Below are 20748 nucleotides of genomic sequence, written 5' to 3' on the forward strand. Positions count from 1 at the left end.
CCTTTGCCTTCAGCCTTTGATTAATTATGCACAAGTATTCCATTACTGCCGATGTATATGGCATTCCCCGCAGTACAGCATTATTAATTATTATAGCCATTAAGAGGGACATGGACAAGAGACTGGTGCTCTGCCGTCCCCGCTGAAGATGGAGGATAAATGGGAGAATGTTCCACTGAGACTCATTAAACCAGCCACATAGCTTCATAATTAAGTTCATCGCTTTCTCTGAAAATCTAACTCTGCAAGTCTTTGCATTTTGTTCATATAACCGTTCATTCAGCGTTCGTAACTGTTCAGTGCATTTCCACATGAACTGCCAAAGGAATGATACTGGCTGTAACTGCAGGGTTTCTTCTTCAACTCCTGCTCTGGTGTCTCCGATATGAACAAAACTGCACGTTTGTCTTTGTTTTTCTTCATTCAAATCAAAAACACGCCACCGTAACACAAAGTAACACTTGTTTTTCTTCACCACACAGACGATAACGTGATGAAGCGTAACAGAACGTCCCCGAGCGTCACATAGCGTTACCTAACACAGTGTAATTTTACCTAATGTAACCTGATTTGTCATCAACACAAACTTCCTCACTTGGTTCCTGTTTCTGTGACGGCAATTCCAAAAGCAGTTGGGACTCTTTGTAAAACATAAATAAAACTTCTTTTTGACATAAACTCAACTAAAAACAGCACAAAGTCAATATATTTATATATTGATTGGTAGCAGGTGAGAGGATCATGATGGATGCAGCGAGGTTCACTGCTTTGTGAAAAACTTTGGACAAATTGTCCAACAGCTTAGGAACGTTTCTCAATGCACAGCTGCAAGGAATTCTGGGATGTCACCGACCACGACCTGTGATCCTCCAGGCAGCACGGCATTAAAAACCAACATTTTATTACTCCATGTGCTCGGAAACACAGTTCGTCGCTGCATCTGCGAATGCCAGTTAAGACTCTACCATGCAAAGCGAAAGCCAGATATCAACACACTCAGAAATGCCTCCATCTTCTCTGGACCCGAGCTCATCTGAGACGAACTGACGCGAGGTGGAGAAGTGTGCTGTGGTCTGCCGAGTTTCAAATGGTTTTTAGAAACCATGGATGTCGTGTCCTCCAGGCTGAAGAGGAAATGGACCATCCAGACTGTTAGCAGCATGTGTGACGGTGCAGGGGCGTGTTAGCACATCTGTGGAGGCGCCGTTAGTGCTGAAAGCTGCGTGCAGGCTCTGGAGCGATATCGATTCAGAAATGTGTCGCAGGCATCAAATTCAGAATGAACTCTGCTGTTTGTCTTGCTTGGCATCCCAACTTTTTTGCAGTCGCGGTCGTTTCTGAAAACACTTCCAGTTTTTCAGCCTGCGCACGATGAAAATGTTGTTTCTCATGACTCAGCGTGTTACAGCTTCACCAGCAGCTGCGGCTTCTCGCCGGACTCGAGCAGCAAACAGCGAACCTACCCTTCAAACCAAAAAGCAGAAATATGCTTTTAATTGAGGTCGTAACTATAAAGTTAAGGAGCAGACTTCACCCTGATGGTTCAGGAGATTGAAATGGGAGCGTGAGATCAGTTTAGTGGCCTCTCCACAGGCCAGTTATCTTTGAGTGTGGTGATGTAGTGCAGACATAAAGTGTGCAGCCACCTGGTTCTGCTCAACACACTTTATTTTCTAGAAACTGGAGCTAAAACTTCTCAGATGAGTTAAATAACCGGCCTGCGTCACGCCTGCTTTATTACCTTTAAGTCACTTTTAAAGTCCTCAAACTAAACCTGTCTGTTCTTCCTCTGCTGCTGCTCTTTTCTACACTCATTACAGGAAAGTAGACCCATTTGAGATAAACCAAACTCCCTTTGGACTAACTTCTCACAGTGACCTGCTGAGATGGATGAACTGAGAACATCCTGCATGATCAGCGCACAGATCTGTCTTCCACTTCCTCGTGTTAAATAAATTAAATTCAAATGATATATGCGCACACCCCCCCCCCCGACGACAAACAGAGCAGATATTTCTCTCCAGAATAAACTCATGTAATGACCTTTTTTAGGAGCGGGAACAACGAGCCGGGAGAAGAGATAATAGAAAATTTGAGTTCATTAAGATAGGTGAAATTGAAGGAAGGCAACAAATAAGAAATAACCGTAATGAAGCAAGCAGCAAAATGATCCCCCATCCCTTGTTTTAATCACTGCGGGCCTGCATGACGCAGCTACCTGATAGCGTTTGAGTGTTTGTATCGAGGAAGCACACAAAGAGTCGGATATGAGGACGAGTTTCGTCCGGGGAGATGGCCTCAGGAAAGTTTTGTGAAGTCCTTTTTCTTTATTTCAGTGCTTCAGAAAACGAGCCCGCAGAGACTCGAGTGAAATAACGTTTGCAAACAATCCTCAGCTTTGTGCCTTCGCTCGACTCTCACCAGGAGGGACGAGTGGGCGCCAGGATGGCTCAGATAATATCCGATAAGATCCAGGATCACAGAGAAGTACTCGGCGTTCACTTTAAAGTAGCCACAAATTCAGGTGAGATAAGATTAGAAAACAAATATGTGGACTGGAGGAGGATTAAAGGTGGAGTCTTACCCTCCCACCTGCTGCTTCAGGGTGAATAAAACAAATGCACAAAGGGATTATTTGCACACGTGTGTCAGACCAGGTGTAGTGGCAGGTGCTCTTTGCTGTAATCACTGCTGAATGATGTGCTGTATGTCTCCTCACTGCTCCGTGTCGTATCTCACAGGATGACCAGGTGATTTGAAAAGCAACTCTTTTACATCTTGACATCGATGTGAATGTTGGGACTCTCTGGGTTCACATCTTCTCTGAGTGTCTGGGGGTTAATGCATGCTGGATTTTCACCTTTCTTTTACCTCTCCAGTGCTTTGTATTGCTTCCTACTTTGCTCTGCTGCGTAGAAACTGTGGAGCGTTTCAGTAGAACAGAAATCTCTTACGATTGCTTCTGTGTGTCTCAGAATGTCACAGTGCAGTGTTCAGGACGCCTCCCGCAGCTGTTCGTGTCCACTTCCTGGTTTTTTATAACCCAGCCAAGAAATTGAAAGTCTCCTCGTGTGTCGATGATTACGTTTTATGTTCAAGGAAATGGTCTCATTACAGGACGCAGTGTTTATTAGCTGAAAATCCAGTTTATTGGTGGCTCTGCATTATTGACCAGCAGCCTCATCGGATCAATACTTTTACAGTATGCAGAAAGAAAGCAGTTGTTTTTCAATTGTAAAGATTGATTTTTGTCTTTTTGCTGATCACCAGCCCCCCCCCCCCACCCCCGGGGTCCCTGAGATCCAAAACCCAGCAGGTTTTGGTGGCAATTCAAGCTGGATGACAGTTTTTTCTTTCATAATAATCGTGCTGACGTCTCATTACTCCGCAGCCAAATATCCTCTGATGAAGTTGTTAGAAGAAAAACAATCAAAACACAAAATATCAAACTTTCCTCACTGAAGCACAATTTTTTATAAGCAACAAGCTACAATGTTGCAGTATAAAAGCTGCACTACTATGTTTTGGCCCCAGGAGGCAGAAAAACACGGGAACAAGCTCACAATAAATATGATTTATGCAGGTTTAAGAAACTTGAAGGGATTCCTGGATCTGCACCAAAAATGATTCAACTTCAGATAACAAACAGAAACATAACCTCCTTGGCTGAAGTGACGATGCAGAAAAGAAAGAAAACTTCTTTGACAGGATTCACCTTCTGTGAACGTGAGCATCAGTCCAGACTGCTTCGTTAAAGGCGTCTTTGCTGGCTGTCCTCACTAACCCATAAAATCTTTGTTGTTAAATAACACAAAATACATTTTTTGTCTTGACAGATGTCCAAGTGTCTGTGCACTTTATTCCCTTGCGTCTGAGTTTGAATGGCATTTTTCTTACCTGACCAAAACATAAATGTAGAAAATGCTCGAAGACGTCGATGTAGACGTAAATAATATCTGTATCTTCCGAAATGGTTGCCTCGGAGCTTTGGTTTGCAGCCATTGTTACCTTCCTGGCGTTGATTTATTCGACTTTATGGGCCTCAGTGAAAATGCTAAATGAAATCCAATGAGAACCTGATTAAATAGTGGAACCACATAAGCAATAGAATTCATTTTCCACTTAATTTTCCCACAGGGGACACACAGTGGTTGGCATCTAGTTTAGCCTGCAGTTACCATCAGACTGTGACATTCTTGAGTGGGTTATTGTGGTGTGTGTGTGTGTGTGTGTGTGTGTGTGTGTGTGTGTGTGTGTGTGTGTGTGTGTGTTTCCTACTTCTTTATCTTTGCTGCACATTGAGATATTTCATGCACTGCTTACGCTGCTTTTTAGACTTCTACTGTACAGTATATTGAAGCAATCAGAGACATGTATGTGCTCAGTACTTGTTGTTCTCAAAGCGAAGCCAAAGAGTAGTTCATCTGGCAGCTGGAAAATGAAATGAAATGATTCTCAAGGATGATTGGAAGCTTAGCTTAAGGTCACTCTGATTTTCAAAAGGTTGCTTTGACAAAGCCACACTTTTGCTTTAAGATAACACAAACACGTTTTTCATTGACCTGAATGCCACAGCAAAGGAAGCACACAAAGAGGAGAGCTGGTGGAGAGGCAGCTAAATTGTTCGCAGGGAGAAATGAAAGGAAGGTCAATTGGTAGAAGGTGAAGAAAAAGTGAGGATAAAAGTGACATTGACAGTAAGTTGAAAGGCCAGAGTGAATGCAAATGGATGCAAGAAAACGAAGGGTAAATATTAGGAGGCAGAGCTCAAGTCAGAGGGGTGAAGCTGAAAATGTAGCTCCTGTAGTAATCAGCGACTGTCTGTGCTCTGTCTCGCCTCTCAGCACATGAAGTCGGGCCCTCTGAAGGACCCGCTGCTGGACGACCACGGTGACTTCAACAGGATGTGCGTGGCCATGAAGAAGATCGGCCTGGACGACACGGAGAAGCTGGACCTGTTCAGGGTGGTGGCCGGCGTGCTGCACCTCGGCAACATCAACTTTGAGGAGGCTGGAAGCACGTCAGGTGAGCTGGAGCGACACACCTGTGAAACTCACGAAGACCCTGAAAAGTCACACTTCCTGTCCTGAGTTTTGACATGTTTGAAAATCTAACATTAAACATAGTGAATGTAATGATATGATTGTTCTTTGGTCCCGTTTGGGAGCCACTGAGACAGCGTGGAGATATGTTAGATTCATATTTTAAAGCACCTCGTCATGACGGTGAACGGTTAAGGCCTGAATCTCATCATATATTACTCGAATAATCAGTCAACATCAAAAATCGTCCCTCCTACAGTCGAAAGCCCTCTCATTAGTCACCTTTGTCATTCACGGTTAATGTAGCCGCCGCTGTCCTCGCTGCCTCTGATGCAGAGATATATCTGGCTCGCGTTGTGATGCAGAGAAGAAAACCTCAAATGAACTGAGACATGAACAGCAGGAAGTGAGGGGAACTGCTCTGTGTGACATGCAGATAATAACTAAATGCAAACTGCACATTCTGACAAGGACACAGAACCTCAAAGGCATCGTTAGAGGCTCCTGTTGGAGAACATTAAAGAGTTCAGAGGTGAAGATGTTACCGGCTAATGTGCTGTGACGTGCTCGTCATCACATTTGTGCAACTGTTTTAATGACTCTGTGGAAGTCATGTGAATCTGTGACAGGAAACTGCCCCAAAATCTGTGATTTTCCGGGTTTAATGCGATGAATTAGCTGTTTTCTACAACATCCGCAAAGGTAAATTATACGAGCATCACATCTAATCCACACTGACTGCGACTGGACCCTAAAACCGGCAGGATGTCGGTTTACTGAAAGTCAGCAACGAGCTAACGCTGAATCCCCGGCCTCCCTGTAATCAGCCAGGGTGAATTAAAGCGTACCACACACAGAATGTCATAAAAATAAACTTTAAAAGGAAAAGGGAAGGTGACATTTGGAGTTGAATGTTTTCATGTTCTGGGTGTTTTAATTCACCGGACTGATGCCCGTGGGTGTGTGTTCAGAAGCATGTAGCGGACAGCAGAAAGTTCATTTACTTAAGTACAAGTTCCTGTGTCACTTGGACTCAGACCAGAGGCCACAGGTGTGATGGGGAGGATAGTTCATCATCGGCTCTATCCGATGAGTTTTCAGACCGCGGCCTACAGCGGTCCGTGATTACATCAGAAACCATCCATCTCGCCGGCTTCTCCAGTCCCAAACGCCACCAGTTCGGTTCCTAAGAGGCAGACGCCAGTTTGATCTCATCCCTCAAGACTCTGCGCGTTGATTGATCGCTGTAATATTCAGCCTCCATCTCCCTTCCTCTCAGTTCAGCCTCATTGTGGCCAAAGACAGATGATTTTATAATATGTGGCGTTGGTGTCAGGCGAGGGCGCCCAGTTGTGTTTGTTTTTCAGATGTAATTAAAACCCAAAGGAATCATGACAGCCAACTTGGGTTTGCGTCTCATCAATTATATTTCTGTTACTAAAGGGAAATTAATTATATAATTTAAAAAAAAAAGTCACAAAAATAATTATTCAGCTGATCTTTTCAAGTATTATGTTCTCCACATTTCAAGTGGCACATTGCGGGACGGTTGTCTCAGATGCTCCTCCCCATCTCTCGCCTCATTATTCAGACTGAACCCTCCAGGGAGACTCAGTTTCCATGAAAATCAACCCATCCTTTGAACTTCACCAGTGAAGTTCCTCAGCTCTCGGTCCCTCCCCGCCGTTTTCTCCCTCGGCAGGGAAGAAGAGGAAGCTCAGCGGGGCGCCTATTAAATAGACTGGTTCTCACAGCGGGTGGCGATCAAGGCGCGTGTTTTACAGCAACTGAGAAGACTGTGTTCAGTCAGAGGGGGTAATCATCCAGTTTTTGAGATGGTCTTGACTTACAGTTCGCGGTTTGGATAGAGTCTGTTGAGACGCTGATTTTAGGGAGCTCTTAAACAATATTTATATGTATTTGGGGAGACCAGAGGAGTTTTCTAAGTTTGGAAAAACCTCCAGAAGTCAAACAAAGACGTGCCTGTTTAAATCTAATTATACCAAGACTTGCAGACCTTTATAAATAGCAGCTTTCCCAGAATATTACGGATCTGATGGACTGACGGTTATTTATGTCAACTCATTTAAGAATAGCATTGATTCATAGACACTTTGAAAATCGCTTATGGGGGCAGATGTTGTAATTCCCTTTAATGAGTGTGGACTCAGGAGGCTGGAGATGTTATTGATGTTTTCCCACATGTCCTCATTCATTTATGGACACTGCCGTTGACACAAATCTGCTTTGTGGTCAAACAGGCCTGAGTATAGTTTTTGCTCTTAATCTCATACAGTTATTAGACTTCATCCTGCACCATGTGCTGTTTGAGCAGCCCGCCTGCCTTCATGTGGGGCAAGTTTTAGATGCTACAAGGTCATATTTATTGGGATTTACAGGACATAAAACTAAGAGTTTTCATGCAAACTTTGAGCTTCGTTAAGGGGCTAAATATTGTTTGAAAGCCAGATTTGGCCTTAGAGCTGCATCGTGCTAACAGTATTGTATATACATCACTACATAGATCAGCCGATAAGCTGTTCAACTTACTTTGCTGCACCATGTGTCACGTGCATCCATTAAAACACATTCAGCCTGACTTATTTGGGATCTCCAGCCTACAATGTAAAACTGTGTTCAGTGTGTTTGAGTGAAGCTTGTCTGCACAGCATGTGTGTGCGTGATGATCGATTCACTGATGGATCTGGCAGGTTTGAAAAGGTTTGTAAAAAGCATCACCCTTTTGAAAAAGAAACTCTCTGTGCCCCCAAATCATGTCCCGAAAGTGTCATCTGGCTCAGCAGAATATTTTTTGACAACTCCGTTCTTTTGCCAACATTATGAACAGATTAATTAGCAGCTTCATCTCCGCATGCGATCTGTGCATAGCAGCATTTCGGATATTGTAGGAGTCCTACTGTCCGCTCAGCGAACCGTACTCTGGATTGCAGGCTGTAGATGCAGAGGTCAAACCGATCTGTATGTAATTGGCAAAGCTCATTGTCGGAGTTGTCTTCCCATTAATCACTGGACCTTCGGTGCTTGGGGGCCAGATCTGACAGTCAGAGCTCAATTCTCCTCAGGACTCAACTTATTTCAAAATAAACAGAGAAATCTATCAGGACAAGTTGGAGATAATGAAGCTTAATTAACTAGGAATCAGTCCTTCAGTCTTTGGCTTTACTTTAATATGTACTTGTACTTGAGTCCCCCTTCAGTCTGAGCATTGATTTGATATTAACTCACTTAGCTATCAGGAGCTATCGATTGTTGGCATTGATCTGAGAAGTACCTCCAAATGCTGTGGAGAGTTGTCACCAAACAGCACCTGGGTTTATAGGCTGCTCACCCACTGATCTAAACATCCCAGATACACTCCCATGGTGTTTATTAATACATAGTTGTCATTACTTGAATATGAGTTGCCCCAGATTTGGAATTAGACAGATTAGCTTAAGATGGTGTTGATTGGAGATGCTGTTCAGGTTTGACCAATTTGCTTGCAGATGAAATCCACCAACATGTAAACTGTCCCAAAGTGAATGGAAATTGTCCGAAAATCAAAATGTTTCTTTACAACAAGTAAAAGTATTAGCATTTGCGTTAGCGGAAGTACTTCAGTACATTTTTTTTTTTTTACTATAAACTTGTTGTGTTGTCACATTGAATTGCAGTTCACTGTCTGATGCCTCATGTTCCTCTCAGTCCTGCTGTGTGTTTACAACCGTTAGCAGTTAGCTCCATTAACTGTAAACTATTAGCTCTGTTAGCTTTTAGCTCCACTGGCTCTATTTGCACCATTAGTTGTTAGCTCTGGTAGCTTTATTAGCTCCGTTAACTGTAAGCTATTAGCTCCAGTAGCTTTCAGCGCAATTCGCACTGTTAAATGTAAGCGATTAGCTCCAATAGGTGTTAACATTATTGGCTGTGTTATCTCAATTAGCTGTTAGCTCCAGTAGCTTCATTAAGTATAAGCTATTAGCCCCATTAGTTCTTAGCTCTGGTAGCTCTATTTGCGCCATTAACTTTAAGCTATTAGCTCAATTAGCGGTTCACTCTTTTAGCTTCGTTAGCTGTATGCTGTTAGTCCCGTTGGTTCTTAGCTGTGGTAGCTCTATTTGTGACATTAACTGTAATCTCTTTGATCTGTTAGCTCTATTAGCTTCATTAACTGCAAGCTATTAGTTCCATTAGTTGTTAACTTTGCTGGCTGTATTAGTGCCCTTAACCTTTAGCTCCATTAGTCTCGTTAACGATAAACTCTTAGCCCCGTTAATTATTAGCTCTGTCCCAAACACATCTGCTTTCACCCCATGGGATGACAGGATGACGTTACTGTCCAGCCTGGCGAAGAACTTCATTAACAAGGTCGTGATTGTGCGTTTAATTAGCTTTTACACACTGATGAATCTGCGATGTCAGCTCTTATCATCTTTAACGCCCTTCATCAGCTGCTGTAGCCCTCTAGCTGTCATGACAAACTTCCGTATGAAAAACCCTCTCTTTCACGTCACGCTTTGAATAGAGCTCCCTGTGTGTCAGCTCCACTGCCTTCCACTCTCAGCCCACCCAGTTTCTTCCGGCTTTGTTCATTCCTCCCTGGACCTGCACAGTTCACAGCTCGTGGGTGTTGCTCTCGCTCGCTCCATACATAATGAGCTCTGTGTATTGCCCTCACCTTTAAGTGGGGCGCACGTAGGCCGGCTTGTCAATTTGTCATCATGGAAGTGCAAGTTGTTACAGAGATGCGGGGGACTTAAAGGATTGTTTCATTCATAATTTACACCCACTTAATCCTTTGGCATGTCGTTAGCAGGGTTTATTCCGGCATCGATCAGAGAGAGATGACCTGGTCACTTTCACCCTTTGAGTTCTCTGTGACCTGCTTGACTTGTGTGTTTATGGTATGTGGAAGGAGACTGTATTGAGAATATAACCTCAGCGATAACTCAAAGATGTTCGCTGCAAACTAAACATCAGATGACATCAGTTCATTTGGGAGATGAGACGTCTGTTGCTCTTCCTCAGGTTCCTTTCGTGTTTTTACCTGCGAAAGGGTTCGAATGGAAGGTCAGCCGTTGAGGGTGTTGTATGCTGCACAAACGGTGAAGTCCCCTGAAGCAAACTTGTGATTGGACTACATAAATAAAACTGGCACGACTTGACTTAAAGCCATGGACAGTGCAAGACAATCGTCCTCGCTCATGAAACATTCATACGCACTGATTTAATCTCAGCTCAGTTTTAAGAACACATGAGGAACTTTGATTCATAAATTTTTCCTTATTTCCCAAATGTGCACATTAGGGAAACGCTGGATTTCCCAGCAAAGATGTCCTTTGATTGGTTCCTGAAAGTTATACCTAAACTAACCCGCAGGCTCTTGTCTCCTCGGACCTCACCTTGCCTCTTAGTTCCGATGCCCGGGGCTGATGTTTGCCCTTCTCCTTGTCTTCCAGGTGGCTGCACCATCAAGAACCAGTCGAGTCAGACGCTGGAGCACTGTGCAGAGCTGCTGGGCCTGGAGGAGGAGGACCTGAGGGTCAGCCTCACCACCAGGGTCATGCTCACAACAGCAGGGGGCGCCAAAGGAACAGTCATCAAGTAAGAGGCCTGCTTTTATGCACACATGCACATTCAGATTTTAACATTAGTATCTGTTCTTTTAGGCTCTGTGCTGCCAGAAATAAGTGTGTTTGGAAGTGTAAGCTTCTCATCAGCTATTTGTATTAAGCACTTTTTTACTGTGTTGATTTGTTGGTTGTGTGACGTCGTCCAGTCGTCTGATCACCTGCAGCTTTACTGTCTTTACATCAGGATCACAGCAGAAGTAATTCCTGGACTCTGTTGATTCACATGCACATGTAGAGTAGAGCAGAGGTGCCAGCCATTGAATTCAAGGGGCTTGTTATGTCTGTTTGTGTGTGTTAATCCCAGGTTACACAAATGTCCATCAGTTGTGATTTCATCTGGTAACTGTCTTAGATTGATTAATTTGTACCACTTCAAGGCGATCCAACTTTCAATCTCAGCTTGTCAGGAAACGAACGAAAAGTTCTGAAACCTGTAACAACTGATTTTTTGGCCACATGGGGGCAGCAGGAGCACTCACATACTTCCACATCCAACCGTCACAGAGCAACAGCAGCAAACTGCAGATGGAGGGCAGGAAGTGATTTTCTGAATAGGAAGCACTACAACATGCTCAAAATGCCGATGTTTGCGTTGTTTACGCTTGCTCAAGTCAATCAAAGTGAGAAACCATGAGGAGCTTTTATTGAGGACCAAGTGTTGTTTGTACATAAGGGTGAAAAATGCAAAAAATTGACTGAAAAATGTCAGAAAAAATGGCTTGTCTGCGGTCAGGAGGAGCTGAGTCGCTAATGGTAGAAATGATGTAACATTAACTAATGTGAACATACCCTGTCTAACGTCTTGTTTAGCTACGATCTGCGTCTTTAGTGGCCTTTCAATGGACCTTTGTGAGTCGTTTACCAAGCAAACAACCGTAACGTAAACGTCATCATTCACCCCGTAGCACTGGATGCTTGCTGCTCGGTTCGTCCACAGGACAATAAAACTTCCTGCCCTCCATCTGAATTTAAAGTCATAAGGCTGCAAACGACCTATTCCATGACAGCTGGAAAAGACTGTGACACGATGGCTCCAGAGCAGCTGCTAAATGGACCTTGGGACGAGACACATTTCAAGAAGAACCCAAAGAATTGAGAAATGTTCGAAAAAGACTGATTGAATTTTGTGCAGCAGATTGTTTTTACTTCACCGTAAACACCTCGTGACCTCTCAGAATAACGTTGTGCCCCTTGGAGGAGTCCTGCTCCTCAGGCTGGGAGCCACTGCAGTCTCACACTGATCAACAGGGCTGCATATAAGCACAAGGAGGCATTCACACATGCTGATAGAGCAGATGGTTGATGTATTGCTGGTCTTGTTATCTCTGTCCAGGGAGAGACTCGCTCCCTCCAGCTGACATCAGAATATACAGTAAACTGAAACGAGGCTCCCAGGAGCGGCTGCAGAGCTGGTTAGCGGCCTGTCGGAGCTCCAGCAGCTGGCCTGCTCGTCTCCCCGTCTTATTGTCCAGAAAGACATCCGCACATAACCGCCGGATCAAATCTGAATGTTTTTGCCAACAGTTATTATGAGTGAAGTGGTCAGCCATCTGGACTTCCAGCGAAGCGTCTGGATGCTGAAATTAGTTCGCTGGAAGGTTTCTGTTCACGTTTAGAAGGCACACTGTCGACGCACCTTCTTCTGCTGCAGTGAGTCGTTTCCTAGACGGATGTGTGACAACGCAGTGAAGGCGGTGTGACTGTCGCATTCAATCTGAAACATATCCACCGCTGCTATTGATGAAGAAGGTGTTTTTATGCCTCCATGCCGGCGGCAGCTGTGGCAGTTTGGACGTCCATTCTATGAACATCTAGAGGGAATTTCTTCAGCTTTGGCACTAAAGTCCACTTGGACACGAGGATGAACTGATCAGAATTTGGCGGTCTAAGGTCAAAGGTGAAGGTCACCGTGAAGCACATTTTTGAACATAGTCATGGCAGAGTTTCACACAAATGTCTAAAATTGCCTTGAAAAGCTTTGAAATTACAGGGAAAGTGGAGACAAAGTTCTGAGACTGGCATGTGTTGGCATGCTTTCAGTTTTTTAAAATGCTTCATATCCACATTTCGGGATCTCAGTCGAGCAGTTTTGGTAGTGAGCTCTGCAGCTCGTGCTCAGTTGGGTTTTGTGTGAGCTTTATTGATGTTTCCCCTTTGTTTCGCTCGGCTGGTGACTCTGAGGAAACTTTGGGGCGGCTGCTTTGGTTCAGCATTTGTGTGGTAATTCCACTTTTGTACATCTGGTATCTCTGAGTGTTTCTGAGTTATTACACACCACCAAACAACAAAATGAACTCTGAAATCCAAAGCTCCTTACATGTACTTATTGTAAACAGTGCTCCTTCACAGATCCTCTGCAATAAACAAAGATAATTTATAGCAGAAAATGTAGTACAAGTAGTCAAAATACCCACAAATCTTTGTGTCTCGTTTGCTTTTTTTTTTTTGTCCCCAGCTCCTCTGAAAAGGAGGGAATTCCTGTTTACAGGCTCTTTTTCGCTGAGGGTGACCTTCATGGGCTTCTGCAGCTTGAAAGGGATCACAAATTACGCTGATAGAAAACATCGTCCTCTAATATTATCAATGGCTCCTATTTAGAAAGGCGAGATAAATAAAAGGCGGGAGGACGTGTGGGGCGGTAAACATGGCAGGTTTCAGTTTGTGTGCTGTTCGTTGGCGCATTTATATCAGCTCTCTCATAAGATATTTATATTTCGAACACTTTGTATATGTGATTCGTATGCTAGATGCAAAGTGTTTGTGATCCTTTGGTCTTCTGTCCAGGAGGGATTAAAACAAGAGCTGGTTTCTGCACCGCCCGGCTGCACATCTTGTTTACATGCATTGAAATTCTGTCCAGTTACTGATCGCGCCACATGCTAAACTGTGAGAGGCCTAATTTACATTTGCTGTGTTAGATTAAATGGGACACTTAGTATGTTGGAGCACACATGGCGCTCTCCTCCCGCTGCAACTTCACACAGTCACTGATGTGTGTTTGTGGAAAAGGAGGTCGCATTTGATGTGGATTTGATCCCCCAGGGTTTGATTTAGAGTCCTTTACCTCGCGTCATGCTATGTTTTTGTTTCCAATCGAGGCATCAGGCTTTTGGAAATGAGTTCAAGCTTTTAATTTAATGCGTTTATTAATTTAAGACTGTCAGTAGCACGAGCACACCCGCAGTCTCCAGTCCAATCTGCACCACCTGCAGGCTGATGTGCGCCATCTAGAGGCTTGGAGAGCACAGTATGCTTTGAAGTTAGTGCTTCTCGCATCATCTAACGGCTTTTTTCAGACAATCTGAAAATCATGTCCATCTGTTTCATCGACGAGAAAACAACTTTTCCTCTTGACCCAATGGCCAATTGTTGCAGTTATAGATAATAAATTGTCTTACTGTCTGTCTTCCAACCAGACAACCAACTCAGCACATTACCGCTGACATTGTCGATATGTTAGCATTTAGCTCGTACGGTGCAGCCTCACGGAGCCGCTTGCGGGGCTGCAGACTCTTCATCTCGTTAAACTGTTGATTTAAACTCTTGATTTAAATATTTCCACCATCTCTGTTCAGTAACTGCAGCTGAAGGATCCCGTAAAAAAAAAAAAGGCTAAAGTTGAAAGCGCTGATGTTTGTGAGGGGATCAACTTTAAACGAGGTGGACACCAGCGTGACTTGGTGGCAGATAAAGACGTAAACAAAGTTGAGGGCAAGAAATGAAGCATCAACAGGCAGACAGGCAGCTCGGGCCATTCACAGCTTCACCGATCAGCTCCAGCTTAAGAAGATAAATGTGAACCTGTGAAGCGTTACGGAGGAGGAGGAGGAGCTGGGCTGAGTATTAGACCATTTTTACGGCTCAGTACTCGACCCCAAGGGAGAGCTTCAGGTATTAGAAGGTACCTTGGGCTCATAGCTGGAACGAAAGGACACCTAAACAAACCCGCATCAGATTGCGTTGCTCTTTCACGGAGAGTTCAGTACAGCTAATAACTTAATCCTCAGAGCGATGAAGAAGATGAGACGGGAGGGTAGAGACACAGCCACACACCACCAGGCAGTGATGAGAAAATGATATGACGCTCATATCCAGACCACCCAGGAGGCTGTTAACAGGGTTTACTGTGGCCCACCTGAGCAGTTTAAGAGAGGACACGTCTGAATGAAAGAGCTACAGAAAAACAAGATTTATCTCTAATAAATACACAAACTGACCAACGTCTGGCTAATATGACTAGTTTGGCTAGTTTATAAGTTTTGACAGAATACAGAGTAGGACTCTATTCAGATAATATCTCACAATGCTAATTTTCCGTAGCGCATCAATGGGATTTCCCATTATGTGTTAGCATCGAGCTAACCTACTAAGCCCTTGTCATATATATACACATATGCACACATATAGACAGACAGAGTGACAGCCCCCTCAAGCCCGGTCCCTGTCTGCAGTTAGCCTGCAAAGCTGTAAAGCCTCTAACTGTTTTGCTGGCAGCTCGGCCCCGGCACACACCATCTGAATGCCAAGCCACTCGCTTCAATTTCAAGCCTCCCACGCTAATGTTTATTTCTCCTCTCTCATCTGTGGAGAGAGGAGCCGGGGCAGATGAATTAAAAGCTGCTTCCTGTCTTTGTCCGTCTCTCTGAGTGTCATTGACGCTGCCCTGCCTGTCAGTTACACTCTCTGTGAAGGGACATGTGTCTGACAGATGCCGGTGACACTTTATCCCTCTGCTTACTGCATTTATTCAGCTTCTTCTCCCAGATTAAATGTCCTACAGCTGTACATTGGTATCACTGTGATTTGGTATAATTGCAGGAAAACCAACAGAAAACCATTACTGGGAGGAGTAACAAGTTAAGTAGTGTGTAGTTTATCACCTCTGGGTGTTTGACTGCTGATAGATGACCCTGTTACGGGTTGGAGAGTGCCTTCTGAAATCCTCTACTCCTTTTATATCAAGATCACCAAGTTTGATGTGGAGGAAAATCTGCTGTAGTGCTTTTTTGACTTATGACCCGAAGAGGGCGCTGTTCTTTCAGAGCAAACAGAGCCAAGGCTTTCAGCCTCTCTGCTGGCGGCAGATGGTGGAGGGAATGAAAAGCTGATGGGGAAAAAAAACACTTCCAACATGTTTATTCTCTCCATTAAAGCCAAAAAGAAAAACCTTTAGACTGAGAAAGCGAAAGATCCTCTTTGCACAAGGAGGCAGCAGACTTTCTGGTGGCGGCAGATGGTTGGAGGGATGGAAAAATGGTTTCCAACAAGTTCATCCCCTTCAGAGAGGAGGAGGGCTGAGGAGGCTGCACGATAAAACTACGAGTTTTATGGGAAATGCAGTCGTAATATTCAGACAGTAGTGCTATTAGTGGTACTTGTTGTAATTCAGTTGGATGGCTTTTTCAGCTGTTGATAGGAAGAACATAATGTGACGATAAAAGTAGGTCTGTTCATGACTGAAGAGGTTCAAAAGTCAACCTGTGAGATTTTAAGGATATTTTGATGAGGATTTGGAGAAGTTTGGTGACGGCGTGTTTCTCCGGATTGAAGTGAAGACGACGAGAGTCCAGAGAGTGATGAGTTCATCCAGTCAGCTCTAATAAGTGTTCATGCCGATGTCTGAATGAAAGACGTCTCTGTCAGCTGTCTGAAAAGTTAAAGGAATCGCTCAACATTTTGGGAAATGTGTGAGTTAAATATGGAGTTTGTGTTAGCCTATTTTGGCATAAACTGACTTGGGAATATTCACGCATTATTCGTAGATGATAACTTTAATTGCAAGCCCTCTAGTTACATGCTGCCCACGTTACCCACAATGCAACTCAACCGCTGATAGTTCAGTCAGGAAATTCAGGTATGTGATGCTATCGGAAGCTAATGAACGAGGAGCAGCTACAGACGTTCTTCAAACTCCACACCAACAGATTTGGGGTAGTTTCACAGTCTTCAACTGACGCCGCCTCGAGTGACATCACCTGAGGACATTTATCAGTAGGCTTTATTCACATATGCAGTCGATCTTCTCAACACCTGGACACGTGGAGTTCATCTGGATTTGATTCAGATGTTCGTTAACTGCACTTCTTTCTTTGCTGGATGACTTTCTTTACATCATATGAAAGCATACATCGCTGTCCGGACCACCTGTCAATCAAAGCGCATAGATGGGACAGTGGCATCCTTTTCATTGAGCTGTGAAAGACGTTTCTGCAGCCGGCTCTCGATTCTTTGTGACACCGTCGACGGTGGCTGTCATCATAATCCAAACCGACTAAACACATAAAACATTATTTTCAGAGAGAATTTCTTCCACCAGTATTTAGAGCAGCAGATGCAGAAGCTTTCCCGAACTGGATAAAGGTTGAGTCAGTGTTGCATTATAGCAAGAAGGCAGTGGTGACACAGTCTGATCCATACGGTTATTTATTTATATGCAAATTTCACAGATTATCGCTTTGGTGGAAGTGGATAAAATGAGACCAGTAGGTGAATTTAAGAGAGGTGGCAGGTTGGACGCCTGCCAGCTGGCTGCGCCACCTAAGCTGGTTATTTATTTGTCTGGCTTATGTAAGCGAGAGTGCAGACGGCTCTGAGAGAGGGCGAGAGACGGCCAGAGAGAAGGGGGAAGGAAGAGAGAGAGAGAGCGTGGGAGGAAGAGTAGATTTAGAGAGAGAGAATTAAAATCTGATATTTGTATTTTTGTTTCTTTTATTTGTGTATTATTTTCTGCTCCACATACTTTGGAGAAATCGGATTATGTGCCATGACAGTAAAGCAAATTGAAACTGTGTGTGTGTGTGTGTGTGTGTGTGTGTGTGTGTGTGTGTGTGAGAGAGTGTGTTTACATGCCAGTGAACGTGTTGTGTGATATGATTGTGTAACTTCATTTCCCCAAGTAATCTGGTTTCTTTGTGTGCATGCAAACACGTTTAGTGGAGGAGAATGGAGGCGAGGAAGAGGAGAAGCTGAAGAGGGAAGGAGTTGCTGGTTAATGACGCTAATCTCCAGATTTGATTCAGTTCTTGAAGATTTAATTTCACATCGAAGTGTTTCTCAGCATTTATCCTTGATTTTCAATGTCTTTTTCTTCCACTAGTAAGCAGCTGTTATAAAAGTTCAGTTTTGACTGAAAAAACCCTTTTTGCCTCTGTTGACATTTTACAAATGAGCTGCACCTTTAAAAACAGGTTAACTGCAGTCTGCTTATAACATTTAGCCCAAATGTACACTGATAAAAAGGAATAAATACCAGAGCCAATCTTGGGAATTTAAGAATCAATACTGGATCATATCTGACAGAAACTCCAGGATTTATCACATATTCAGCTCATCGCTGCGAATCAGAGGTCTAACTCAAAATATGCTTTTCTAAAAAGTTACCAAAATGGAACCACTTCTTATTGTCCTCAACCTAAAACGAAACGATGAACTGAGATAACCTTATAGACCAAATTCAGAGAGAGTTTAAAATCCTGGCCAGAGGCTACTGATTGAAATGCCTCTGGTTATTTTGGAAATACTAAGAGAGTCCTGAAATAATTTATCTTTATGGAACTCATCGCACAAACACTTTTGCAAGTTTAAGCAGTTTTCCTTGTAAAAGTCAGTCCTGTCGGGCAAACAGCTGCTGACAGAAATGTCCTTGAAGAGGCCATTGACGTCTTAGTTTAGTTTAATGTTTTGCAAAAGCTGCTTTAAAATCAGCCTTTTCAGCTACAATACTCATTAAAAACTACGAGAGAAATCCAGGTAAATGAGTTTTTGTACTCCTTTTGTACTTATTTTCAAGAAAATCAGAATGGAAACAGTAGAAAGTTGAAAAAATCTGTTTCATATTTTTATTTCTAGTCACCGGTTGCATCAGAGAAAGGACACCGTGTCATTGCATCACTGTTACAAACAGTCCAGTCCAGCTCGGTATCTCGGACGTTTTTGCAGCCTATGATTTACTTCCAGCGCCAATGTTCGGTGCCAGTACAGGAAGTAATCTGTCCTTTTGTACTGACGTGAAAGTCAGTGGTGTGAAGGTCAGGGTGCTGGTTGGGCTTGTATCCAGGAAACCGGGCTTCCCATCCCGTCACAATCCGACATGTTCTCTTGGACTTTGACGATTACCTTAACCTTAAAGGTCCGGTGTATAGGATTGAGGACGATCTATTGGCTGAAATACAATATAATATTAATAATTATCTTTTCATTGCAGTGTAATCACCTGAAAGTAAGACTTGTGTGTTTTCATTACCTCAGAATGAGCTCTTTATAGGTACGGAGGAAACGGGTCCTCTTCCATGGAGTCCGCCATGTTGCACCACCATGTTTCTACACTACAATACAGTTTCTACACTAGATGCCACTAAACCCCTCATACTGGTCCTTTAACTATATGGTCTACCTTCCATCAAGTGTGCTTGATATGTTGACTGTTCTCACGCACATAATGCTGCACTCTGATTGTTTCTAAATGGATGAAAAGTGTCTCATTCCTTAGTTGAACAGTCGCGTCAGGTCATCATTACTCAGGCTAAAAGAATGTAATTGCAAGATGACAGCTCAGAATAAATCAAAGAAATCGCTCACTAAATGCATAATGAAGCTGTAGAAGCACTCAAGCCTGAGTCACCTAATTGCGAGTCAACAAAGTGACTCAACACCAGTGCTGTCAGGAACCTTTGATGCTTTTAAGGATAAATGAGCCTCAGTTAGTCTGTTTTTGTTGTGAAGAAGTTAGAAGACACTTCACTCTAGTCAACAAGATCAGTTATTTTCCTGTGTGGCCACAGATCACATACAGAGCTGCTCAGTTTGCACTGAGGCAGTCATTAACAGCAGACTGACTTGAACTTGTGCGGTTGGGTTGTGGCAGCGTCCTCGAGGGAGAGTTTAATGAAGTAACACTTGTGGACACACATTACAATGGTGGGCCAATCCAGTCAGGGTCACTTCGTGTTGATGAGGTCATACGGAGCGTAGCAGCGTATGATGTTCTTCAGAACATACAGACATTGTTTTCTATGTAATCCCTGAACCCAGCGGTGTCACCACAGTGTATTTATTTCCCAACACATCTACTCTCCAGAAAATCACCAATTATACGACATTTGTTCCTTCAGTTAGCACATCCCAGCTACATTCCCGTATCTCAGCTACTTTTTATGAGTGTCCACCCGACATTGTGTTGTTTGCACTACCTTGGTTAATCATGTAAGACATGTATGAAGCAAACACGTTGAATATTCTTCTCTTCCAGTGTCTCAAATGTGAAGATTTGTTGCTTTTCTCTATTGTGTGTCACAAGTGAGAGTTATTTCCTTGTGCAGTTCATCAGGTTTCAGCTCTGAGCCACAGCTGAGCTGAATTTGGCAGCTTTCTCTGCGGTTTACAGTCTCCACATCCATATCTAATCCACATTTTGCTTTTTTCTCTCCCATTTCTTTGGTTTTCCCTTGAAAATAACAATATAGATTAGCAGTGCAAGCAGTTTAGCTGATTTTGATGGATCCATGTCTCTGCTTTGGATTAGGAACACATGAGAAATAGATATTTGTATTGTGAGTGTTTTGTATTTAAGCGATGACTTATCAGCATATTACTGCCACCCACCTTCACAGGCCTCCTCCTGCTTCAACAGAAAACACAAAAAATGAAATTAGCACCAGAAAAACATTCAGTCGTGAGCGTCACATATATGACAGATGGAGAGAAGCAACAAAATCCATCAGCCAATCTTTGGAATAATCACAGAGTTGACATACGATAATTGACATTTTAGTGAAATGTCAAACTTTAAAACAAAGTTTAATTTAGAAACTGGGAAACTTAATCAACCACAGTCATTCCTTAAAGCGGCTATGGCTGATATTTCTATAATAACAATGGATTGCTATGTGTAATGTGAAAGGCATGGTTCATATTAAAGCCATCCTGCAGCCGGATGGAGTTTCGTATTTCGTCTTTCGGTAAAAGGAGAGTGAAGTTACTTGACTTTAAGAGGAAGAGAGCGTTTTTGTGTGAAGCAAAGATGAGATGATGGGAAGAAAATCAAGTTCTGGAGGGAAGGAAAATCGAGTAGAGTG

At 43.3% G+C, this 20748-nt stretch overlaps 1 protein-coding gene across 4 annotated transcripts in view; it reads left to right on the plus strand.

Annotated features, from left to right (window-relative positions):
• Positions 1 to 20748, plus strand: part of LOC143335896 (unconventional myosin-VI) — a 115007-nt gene that overhangs the window by 34288 nt on the left and 59971 nt on the right. For all 4 annotated transcript variants that reach the window (XM_076755563.1, XM_076755566.1, XM_076755567.1 and 1 more), the window contains exons 11-12: positions 4845 to 5025; positions 10502 to 10646. In XM_076755563.1, coding sequence (XP_076611678.1) covers positions 4845 to 5025; positions 10502 to 10646 — 326 coding nt within the window. The remainder of the gene's footprint in view (positions 1 to 4844; positions 5026 to 10501; positions 10647 to 20748) is intronic.

This window comes from Chaetodon auriga, chromosome 18, assembly GCF_051107435.1.
Source record: "Chaetodon auriga isolate fChaAug3 chromosome 18, fChaAug3.hap1, whole genome shotgun sequence".
Classification (NCBI taxonomy): Eukaryota; Metazoa; Chordata; class Actinopteri; order Chaetodontiformes; family Chaetodontidae; genus Chaetodon; species Chaetodon auriga.